Genomic DNA, 10,634 nt, shown 5'->3' on the forward strand with positions numbered 1-10,634 from the left:
TAAAAGTCAGACCTAGGCTTTAAAGTGCCTTTTTTTTTTACCTGGGAAGCACACACTCTGGGCATTAACGACAGTGATTGACAGCACTGCGGGAATACTACTTGTGGTGACCATCTTCTCCCAAGCTCCACATTTTAGCCTTGTATAGAGTGATGTCTTTGTAGACCCTGAAGTGGTTCAGCCTGCGGTCATCGCGTTGTGGGTTGACCTAGAGAAGGGAATGCAGACATCAGAAAGAAGCCAGTGGGGAAGGAGGAAGACCTGGACTTGAATCAGGCCTCAGTCTCCTGATGTGCAGCCTCTGGTGCTTTTCCTTGCTAAACCCTGTTTGTGAAATAAAGACAACATTTCCACCAAAAGACTTGCAGGGTTGCATGAGAATCTCAACTGTGCAGAGTTGCTGCACTGCCCTTTACCGCTGCCTACGGTGGAGGCCTGTGGACTCTTCCCCCCACTGGCATGGACGCTCCATGAGGGGAGGTGCTGCATCTGTATCCCAGCACCTGGAACAGTATCCAGCACACACAGGGGACTCAAGACATATTTGCTGAATGAAAGATTGGATGTTGTTGAAGTAGTTACACAGAGAACTGAGTAAGAGTGAGCCCTGGGACACACAAATCTCACAGAAGCTACACTGTGCCCTTAACTAAAAGGTTATACTTTCATCAAATGTTACCAGGAGACCAGAGGCTGAGCGATACTCACTGAGTGTGGCTTCCCCAGAGTCCCAGTACTGGGGTTGGAGTTCTCTGCCTGTGCGGGGCGAGGTGCTGCTGGGGGCAGGAGCCCTGTGTTAAGTTGGGGCTGATCAAACCTCTTCTGCCCCCAAACACATCATTCTGAAAGCTTAATTACCTTTTATGGTTGCATGACCCCTGGATCTAACTTTTCTGGGTACGCTTTCTTACTTTGCCGCCAGTGCCATCTGATGGCATTGTCCCCAGGTTTAAAATGAACAGGTGTGGTGTATTTCCAGACCCTCTGAAACCCCACAGTGACTAGTGATCTCGCAGGGCAGGGCTGGCCAAGCCAGTCTCATTTCTCCTTCCTATCATGGCTGGTTGGGCCTGCCCTGAGATGTGCTGGGCAGAGATGCAACACTTCTACCCATACACTTTGTACCCACGGGAGCCAGGCCTTTTCTCTTTAAGAAAATGAAGAGTAGTGAGTTAAATGACTTGTGCTTTGTGATAGTTTTCTACATTGCTTAGTTATCTAACTTGGAGGATTTTTTCTTCACTCCGCCTTCCTTCGTTCACAGGCCCCCTCTCCATTCCCTTATTCACTGTAAATTATGTGGCCCCGCCTCCCATCCTCCTCCTTTACCCTTTGAGCGTTTATCTCTTCCCCAGCTGCCCAACAGCGCCTCTCCCTCTGGACTCAGTTCTTGGGTAAGAGGTGAGGGCTCCTGCTGGAAGCCTCTCCCTGTCTTGCACAGTCTCCTCCCTCCAACGCGATGCCCCATATCTGAAGAGGGGCTGTCACAAATACGCAGCTATTTGCGCTCTTCACTGGTAAAACCCGACTCACTGAGCTGTTTATTCCCATCTCCATGCAGTAGCCCTGTGCAGGACCAGGGGTTGCAGAGCCATGCCCGGACTGGAGTTGTATAAATGGGCGAGAAAGGGCTTCCCTGGTGGCGCAGTGGTTGAGTCCGCCTGCCGACACAGGGGACATGGGTTCATGCCCCGGTCTGGGAGGATCCCACATGCCGCGGAGCGGCTGGGCCCGTGAGCCATGGCCGCTGAGCCTGCGCGTCCGGAGCCTGTGCTCCGCAACGGGAGAGGCCACAACAGTGAGAGGCCCGCAAACCACAAAAAAAAAAAAAATAAATGGGTGAGAAAGACAGGTGCCTGTAGAAATATGAGGACTACAGGGTGTGGGGAGTTCTTGGGAAGGGAGCACACTAGAAAATTATTCACCAGATAAAGACAACAGGGATTAAGCCACCAGGCCAGGAGAAGCACCGAGTTGGTCCTCAGTTGGGCCCCATGCCGTCTTGTCTATTCTTCCCCCTCAGCATCACAGTAGCCCGCATTTACTGAGCACATGCTGTGTGCTAGGTACCATTTTAAGCAGTTTATATATGTCTCAGTTCATCCACACAACAAACCTTCAAGTGTTGACACTATTATCCCCATGTTAAGGCAGATGAATGGAAGTTAAGAGAGGAGAAGTTCACAGAACTAGAGAACATTGGAGCTGGGATTTGAACGCAGGCTGTCTGGCTCCAGGGTCACCAGGTTACATTGATGCACTGATACTGAGCTGCAGCTCTTCAGGAGCACATGGTGCTCAAGAAGCCCAGGGGGAGTGGGGGACAGAAGTGTCTTAATGGGCTTTAGGGAAGAGGTGACTCCTGGATTTCATGTAGGGTGAGTGGGACTTCTCAAGGAGTGAGGGCTGGGGGCCAGGAGGCATCGGCAGGGCAGCAAATATAAAGACAGGGTGTGGAGGTCTTGGTGCCTTTGAGGTAATGAAGGAAATTCTGACACAGCCGAGGAACAGTGTCTCCAGCCTCACATCTTCCACAAAAGAAACAAAAGAAACAGATGGGCTCATAGCCAAATCTTAACAACAACAACAGTAATAACAATAACTTGGGGGCAATAATAATAATAACTTGGGGGCAAAGTTAGGTGTTTCGTAACTCTGATTTTTGAAGTTTTCCTACGTAAGGTACAAAACCCAGAAGTCAAAATGGAAACAATTGGCACATTTGACTACTTAAAAATTAAAACCTTCTGTATGAGGAAAGACATAATCAGAGTTGAACGACAAGTGTAGCAGGAAGCTCTTCAAGTTGTCTATTCAAAACCCTGCATTTGGGCTTCCCTGGTGGCGCAGTGGTTGAGAGTCCGCCCGCCGATGCAGGGGTCACGGGTTCATGCCCCGGTCCGGGAGGATCCCACATGCCGCGGAGCGGCTGGGCCTGTGAGCCATGGCCGCTGAGCCTGCGCGTCCGTAGCCTGTGCTCCGCAACGGGAGAGGCCACAACGGTGAGAGGCCCGCGTACTGCAAAAAAACGAAAACAAAACCCTGCATTTCTTCCTCAGGAAGAGAAGCCCTATATCATTTAGGGAGATCACGTGCTAAAGACTGCGTTGGCCAGGCTCCTTGCACCTAGGATTGATTGCTCCAATCAACGAGGTAAATATGTTACGGGCATTTGCATTTTCCAGAGAAGGGGACAGAATTTAGAGATGTAGGTGATATGCCCGAGACCACTCTACTAACACCTGGGAGAGCAAACTCAGGCCATCTGTCATCAGCAAAAGCTTTGCTTAATCCACACTTACCAGCATTCACTACATGCCACGCACTGTTCTAAGCACCTTACAAACACCACCCCATTTAAGCCTCGGAGCAATCTTATGAGATAAGTGCTGTAATATCTCCACTGTACTAGGAGGAAACTTAGTCACAAAAGAGCTTAGTCCCTTACCAGGGTCACACAGCTAGTACGTGGGAGTCAGAGGTCAAAGCCCAGGCAGTCAGCTCCATACTCTGTTCTCTGAGCCACCACTGGATTACCTCTGACCTTCCAAGTGAAGGAGACACACTTACCAATGGCTCTGAGTCCCATCCAATCTCTTGACTTTCAGTCTGTGCCTCAGGGTATTTCCTCCTTGGTCCCTGGGCAGCATGGTGGATAAGATTTAGGAACCTGGCTGGGAGACGAGGCATGAGTTATGAAGGCGTCAGGCTTTGGGACCAAACGAGAGATCCTGTGCCCTTGACTCTGACACATCCTTTCTTAGAGGCAGAGCATCGGCCTCAGACGCTTGCCTAGGCCTCGCGACACAGGTATCTGGTTCCTCCACTCATCTCTCAACAAACATCTGTTGAGCACAAACTCTGTGCCAGGCACTGTTTGGGCCCTGGAGGTAGAGCAGAGTGAGATAGACATGGTCCCTGGTCTCCTGGAGAGGTAGTCTAGGTGAGGGGACAGGGGACACAATAGACACCTATAAAAACAAACCCAATGGTGGCAGACAGTGATGCAAACTCTGAAGAAGGGAGTTGGCAAAGGGGCATGTCGGGGCAGGGCTGGCTACTCAGTAGGAAGGCTCGCAGGAGCCAGCCCTGAGAGAGGCAGAGGAAAAGCATGCCACAGGCAGCAAGAACAAATGTCCTGGGGCATGAGCGAGTTTGGGCGATGTAGCTGCAGCAGAGAGAGTGAGGAGCTGGGCTGTACCAGGTGAGGTCAGATCCTTCTGGATTGAAATCAGCATGGCTGTCAACACAGGTATATCTGTAACTCCACGGCTTAAGGACTTAGACACATTTCATTTGCAATCTATCCTATCCAGTCTCAATTTGAGAGAGGCAGTCTGACAACGGGAAGAAGCTGGCTTGGTAGTTGGGCATTCGTGGCCCTTCCACTACTAGCTTGACAGGTGGTTTAATTCTCTGGGCCTCACTTTGTTCATCCGCAAAATGGGAGGAAAATATCTACCTCAGCAAGATGTCTGAGAAGTAAATGAAGGACTGTGAATACAGGACCTGGCCTCGGGCCGAGCTTATCCTGAATACAAGGCAGCTAGTAATGAACTCCTGCCCGGTGTTTGAGACCCTCACCACCTATTATTTCCCTTATTGCTGCAAGTCCCCAGCTCCTATCCTTCATTCTAGCCGGGCTGATGTCTCCACTGCAGATAACAACCTTACTTTCTTGGATTGTTCTCTATTAGTCTACTTGTCTGTCTCTGTGATGCTATGAGATCCTCACTCCTCCTTCCCACCCCTCACTTCCCACCCTGTCCTTCTACAAAAATCACACATCTTTCCTCTATCAAACTCCACTCTAAGAAGGTAGAGGGGAAGGAGGAGAGCTTGCCAGAAGGATTAGGCTTCCCATCAAGTATCTCTCTTCCCGCATTCCCAAACGTGGCCCCTGCTCACCCGTACATCCCAGCCATGCCAAACTCCTCACAGTCCGTGGGCCATGCTGTTATCTCATTTCTGTGCTTTTCCATATACCTGGAATGTCCTTCCACATTCTTCTCACCCTGACATACTCCACCTCACCCTCTTATCCCCTCCTCCAAGAAGACTTCCCAGAACTCCACTGCCTGAGGTGGGCACCTGTTTTCTATGCTGCTGCCATCCCAATCTTGTTCTCTGTTTACCTGTGTATTTACTAGTCTGTCTCCTTGACTATGGTATGAGATCCCCAGCCCCATCCTAGTGACTATCACCTGGTAATAATGAAAATAATAACATGTCCTGATCACCAGTGTACCAGACACTGTTCTAAGCACTTGGGTTATTTTGTTTAATCTTCACAATGCCCCTAACAGATAGGCTCAGAGGGGTTAAAAAACTTGCTCGAAGTCACACAGTTAACGAGTGGCAGAACCAGGATTTAAACTCAGTTAGTAGGACTCCAGAACCTGTGCCTGTAACAGCTAAGTATTGGATGGATGAATGACCGTAACGTCAGGGCCATTAGGAACATGTTTTTGGCTTCACAGTTAATAAACTGGCTGTTTATTTGAATGTGTCAGTCTCTTGTGAGCTTTGTCAGTATGAGCCCGTTTTCAGACGATCAAACAGAGGACTGAGGCCTGCCCCCCAAAACCACTGCCCTGAGAGACTCCCAGCCGGCTGCCTCTCCACGCTCTATCTCAACGGTATTCTCAGACCCCAGACTCACCATCTGCAGGTTCCTGCAGGTTATCATGCCAAGACATGGGCTTTCTGGCGATTGTGTGAACTAGAGAAAAACAGCATCACAGATTCAAGTTAAAAAACGATCTTCCTGGCCTCTCTGAGACCCACCCTAGGCCAGACACCCAGTCAGCAATTTCTGAGTGTCTGTCATGTGTCAGGTATTGTGCTGGGCACTAGGGCATTAAGACCTTCGGGGACCTCACAATCTGAGAGGCACTGTCCTGTATGGTGGCCACCAGCCACATGCGGTGACTTGAATTTGAATAATTTAAATTTAATACAATTGAAAATTCATTCCTCAGTCCCGTCAGCTGGATTTCAAATGATCAACAGCCCCATGTGGCTACTGGCTACCATTTAGGGCAGCACAGATAGAGAACATTCTCATCATCACAGAATGTTCTCTGGGACAGACTGGTCTATGGGGATGCAGACATACCAGGCGGCCAGAGATAGTGATATATACCCAGCAGCCCATGCGATAACAGAGGTGTAGGATCCACGGACATCTATGCAGCCCGTAATTACTGGTGCACTGGAGATAGGGCTGCAAACAAGAAACAGGAGGTCCCCGTACTCCCTGGGCTTCCACTCTATTTGTGGTGATACTCAATAAACAGATATATAATATCAAGCAAATATAAATGGGATGCACAATATAAAGCAGGTTACATGGGTAAACCCATGTTGATGGTGGGGTGTAGTGTGGGTGAAATGTCTCTAAGGACATACCTTAGAGCAGAGTCCTGAATAAATTTGCTGTGTGAGGATATGTGGGAGGGATCCAAGAGTGAGGTTGGTGAGTTAGAGAATTAACTCTAACTCGAGAGAAACATCGAGAGGCAGAGTAACTCTAGTGGAAGGAGCTAGGAGGAGAGTAGTAGTAGATGAGCAGAGGCCAGAAGGAACCAGTGATCTCCAAGTGTTTTATCTCAAACTCCTACCAGTAAAAAAACTTCCGCATATGAATATTTATATAGTCTCTATGCACTATTGTCATATGTTGACAAAGCATCATTTCTTTCTTTATACATAAGTGTAAACATAGATACAAATTCTAATATTTCCTCACTTAATCCCAATGGATCATATTAATCCTGTGCCCAAGGACCATGAGCTGGGAGCCCAAGCGCTTTTCCTAGGAAGCCTGGATGCCGCTTGAAGGGATTATTTAAATTGTTGAAATAGACCAAGTTTAAACAGAATTGGACGTTAAGTGGTTTTCTTGGAATTAGTAGCTGGCGGCTCCAGAGGAAAACCAGGTTAGTTATAAGCTAAATGAAGACGTACATTTTCTGTACTCTCACCCCGCCCCCCGCAAAGGTAAGTGTGTGAGAAGGTGGGTATAGCTGTCGTCATCACTTCACTGTGTATACGTATATGTATATCTAAACATCACGTGGTACACCTTAACTCTATGCAAATTCTATTTTTAGAAATGACATTACATTTTCTTTACAAAGCTGGGCTGCAGTGGACTACAATTAATCAGGCCCAGGACTGGGGGAGAAGTTTGGAAAGAAGGAACAATATTTATGAAACTGAAGATGATTTAGGAAATCCATGCATCTAAATATGGTGGGATAGAAAGGCTGTGGCTGGTGCAGACCAGGCACTAACATTTTTATTAAAGGAACAGTGTGCGGGTTGGGAGGGGAGTCAGGATGAAGCTGGGTGGGCAGCAGAGCTAGATCCACGGGGGCCTTAGGTACGGATCAGGTTAAACCTTAGCTCAGAATCTGTGGGACCACTGAGGATTTTACAGAGGGACTGGATGATCAAATCCCCTTTAGCACAGCTTTCGCCAGCAGTGGTGTAGGGGAGGGTTGGAGAGCTGGGCCTGGAGGGAAAGAGAGAGTTAAGAGCCCATCAGACCAATGCAGGCAGGATTGACGAGGGCCTGGGAGTGAGGATGGAGAGAGAGCGGAGACAAATGAGGTGAGGCAGAGAGACCTCGCCATGCATGATGGTGTTTCCCACTGAGGCGGGAACATGGGAACCATCATGTGAGAGAAAGGATAAGAAACAAACAGGACAGTGCCTACTCAGCTGTGTGGAGGGAGGGAGAGAGAGACTGAGGATGACTCCCAAGCTTCTAACTTGGGAGAGAGAAGGGCTGTGGTGCCTTTGGCTAAAACCAAACATTCTGGAGTAGCTGCAGGTGGGGGAGGGGTGCGGGACGAGCCCGGTTTTCTGAACCAGTGCGTCTGAGGTGCCTAAGGGATGTCCCGGGGAAGGGAGCCGGGAGGTGGATGGGGACGTGGGTCTGGGGCTCCATTTGAGACTCGATAGCATTTAGGGGGAGCTGATGTTACAGGACCAGATGAAACCGGCCCAGGAATGTGCAAAGTGAGGAGTGGGGGTGCGGCCATTTTATGAGGGGGCACGTTGGACCCTGAGTCTGCTCCCCTTGAACTTTCTGAAGGTCTTAAGACAATGTTAGAAGACGGAAAGAAATCCTTTAATAGCAGCAAACCAAAACACATGCAAAAGAAAACATAAAACCTGCAAAATATTTCAAAAGCAATTTATAAAAAGCCTTTCAAATTTTTTACAATAAAATGTTATTTAATCAGGACCTGGATGCATTTTAATGTATCTAATACTTTCGATGTGATGGGGGGTGAGACCCCTCTCCAACCCCAAAGTCATAGTTCCTGAAGGCTATGAAGGGATGAGAGGTCACAGGAGGCGTCTCCTACTGTGCTCCACCCAGCACCCCTCCCGCACCTCTGCCGGCTCCTTCCTGGGGGCGCCCCCTTTCCCTTCCTCCATTCCGCAGCTCCCCTCACCCTTGCGGAGTGGATTCACATGATACTGCGTGTGGAGTTTCTGGGTTCGTAACTCTTTGAGGTACAATTCCCGCAGGATCTGGTTCTGGTGGACCTCATCTGCGATCACCTTCTCCTTCTGGTGTCCAGCCATGGCCTTGGCTCTGCTGTGTCTGGTCAGTACCTAACCCCCTCTCACCGCCCTTTGGACGCTCACTGGCTGCCAGGTCTCCAGGCAACAGAGTCCCAAGACGTCTCCAGGCAACAGAGTCCCAAGCCATCTCCAGGCAACACATGCTAGCTCACCCTCCTCCCTTGGACCTCATTCCTGCCCGTCCACCCCCCTCCTCCCCAAATCTTATAACGCGCGGCCCGCCCCTTTGGCTGCTCAACTCACCTTCCCAGCTTCTCAGGACCTAGTCTGGTTACAGAATCGCGGCTGGACACCGCCAGAAAACGACTGGCCGTGAAGTGATAGACCCGAGAGGTAATGAGCTTAGGACTGGACCTCACCTTGGCCAGTCATTTCCTAAAAAAGATTTTGGAAGTAGTCAGAAACCTCTCCCACTTGTGTTTTGTTTGTTTGTTTTCTGTTTTTGTTTTGGAGGCGCTGTGGCATGTGGGATCTTAGTTGCCCAACCAGGGATTGAACCTGTGCTCCCTGCATTGGAAGCTGGAGTCTTAACCACTGGACCGCCAGGGAAGTCCCATCCTCTCTCACTATAAAGCAGATGCCCAGAACTGAGACCCTCTATGTCTGTCTCACAAACAGTGGAGGTTTCCTATCTGAGAAGACATTCTGGCCCATACCAGCCATGTGATAATATAGACAGAATAACCCTAAAAGTACCTTAGGGACTTTACAGTTTATTTATTTAAATTTTTTAATTTGTGGTAAACACACATAAAATTTACCTTCTGAACTTTTTTTTTTTTTTTTTCGGTACGCGGGCCTCTCACTGTTGTGGCCTCTCCCGTTGCGGAGCACAGGCTCCGGACGTGCAGGCTCAGCGGCCATGGCTCACGGGCCTAGCCACTCCACGGCATGTGGGATCTTCCCAGACCAGGGCACGAACCCGTGTCCCCTGCATCGGCAGGTGGACTCTCAACCACTGCGCCACCAGGGAAGCCCTGAACCATTTTTAAGTATTGTAGTTCAGTAGTGTATAGTCACATTGTGTGAAACCGATCTCCAGAAAGTTTTTATATGCATTAAACAGCTCCCCGTTGCCTCCTATCCCTAGCCCTTGGCAGCCACCACTACTGAGCCTGTGCTCTAGAGCCTGCAAGCCACAACTACTGAGCCCACGTGCCACAACTACTGAAGCCCACGCGCCTAGAGCCCATGCTCCACAACAAGAGAAGCCACCACAATGAGAAGTCTGTGCACCTCAATGAAGAATAGCCCCTGCTCGCCTCAACTAGAGAAAGCCTGCATGTGGCAACGAAGACCCAAGGCAGCAAAAAAAAAAAAAAAAAAAAAAAAAAAAATTAAAAAACAAAACAAAACACATAAAGCAAAAATTGTAGAACTGCCAACTTTTCTATCTTAGTAATTGATAAAGCAAGTTAACAGAAAATCTGTGAGTATATAGAAGACTTGAAAACACTACCAATCATTTGAACTAATTGACAATTAGAGCACATTGACCCACTGATATCAGGCTATGCATTCTTTTAAATTGCATGTAGACTACTAACCAATATAGACCATATGTTATGCCAGAAAACAAGTTTCAGTAAATTTAAAAGGAATGAATCATACAAATATGTACTCTGACCACAACAAATTTAATTTAGAGGTCAATTACCAAAAGATAGTTAGAAAATTCAAATTACTTGTAAATTACACAACACATTCCTAAATGTCTTGAATCAAAGAAAATCATGATAAATTAGAAAATATTTTGAACTGATAAAAAATAAACACACAACTATTAAGACTTTTAGAATATATGTAAACCAGTGCTTAGAGGGGAATTTACAGCTTTAATTGCTGGTACCAGGAAAGAACCAAAGTACAATATTGATGGATTAGGCTTATACCTTGGAAGGTGGTAAAAGAAGAGCAAATTTTAATAAAAAAGAAATAAAATTAAAGAAATAATAAAGAGTGGAAATGAATAATATGGAAAACAAGTACTCAATAGATAAAACCAATAAAATCAAAAGCTAGTTTGTAGA

At 47.9% G+C, this 10,634-nt stretch overlaps 1 protein-coding gene across 1 annotated transcript; it reads right to left on the bottom strand.

Annotated features, from left to right (window-relative positions):
• Positions 1-14: 14 nt before the first annotated feature.
• Positions 15-8,678, bottom strand: CFAP144 (cilia and flagella associated protein 144). The gene is made up of 4 exons (XM_004266350.2): positions 8,472-8,678; positions 5,663-5,722; positions 3,571-3,674; positions 15-208 (listed from the first exon to the last, which is right to left on the bottom strand). The coding sequence occupies exons 1-4, from the start codon at positions 8,602-8,604 to the stop codon at positions 98-100; spliced, it is 408 nt and encodes a 135-aa protein (XP_004266398.2). The 5' UTR covers positions 8,605-8,678; the 3' UTR covers positions 15-97.
• Positions 8,679-10,634: the final 1,956 nt, after the last annotated feature.

The sequence above is a fragment of the Orcinus orca genome, chromosome 1, assembly GCF_937001465.1.
Source record: "Orcinus orca chromosome 1, mOrcOrc1.1, whole genome shotgun sequence".
Lineage (NCBI taxonomy): Eukaryota > Metazoa > Chordata > Mammalia > Artiodactyla > Delphinidae > Orcinus > Orcinus orca.

Coding starts and splice junctions, on each gene's coding strand:
- CFAP144 (XM_004266350.2), bottom strand. CDS start 8,604: ATGGCTGGACACCAGAAGGAGAAGGTGATCGCAGATGAGGTCCACCAG. Junction 5,723..8,471: donor TGTGAATCCACTCCGCAAGG/GTGAGGGGAGCT, acceptor GTTTTTCTCTAG/TTCACACAATCGCCAGAAAG. Junction 3,675..5,662: donor CCTGCAGGAACCTGCAGATG/GTGAGTCTGGGG, acceptor CTCGTCTCCCAG/CCAGGTTCCTAAATCTTATC.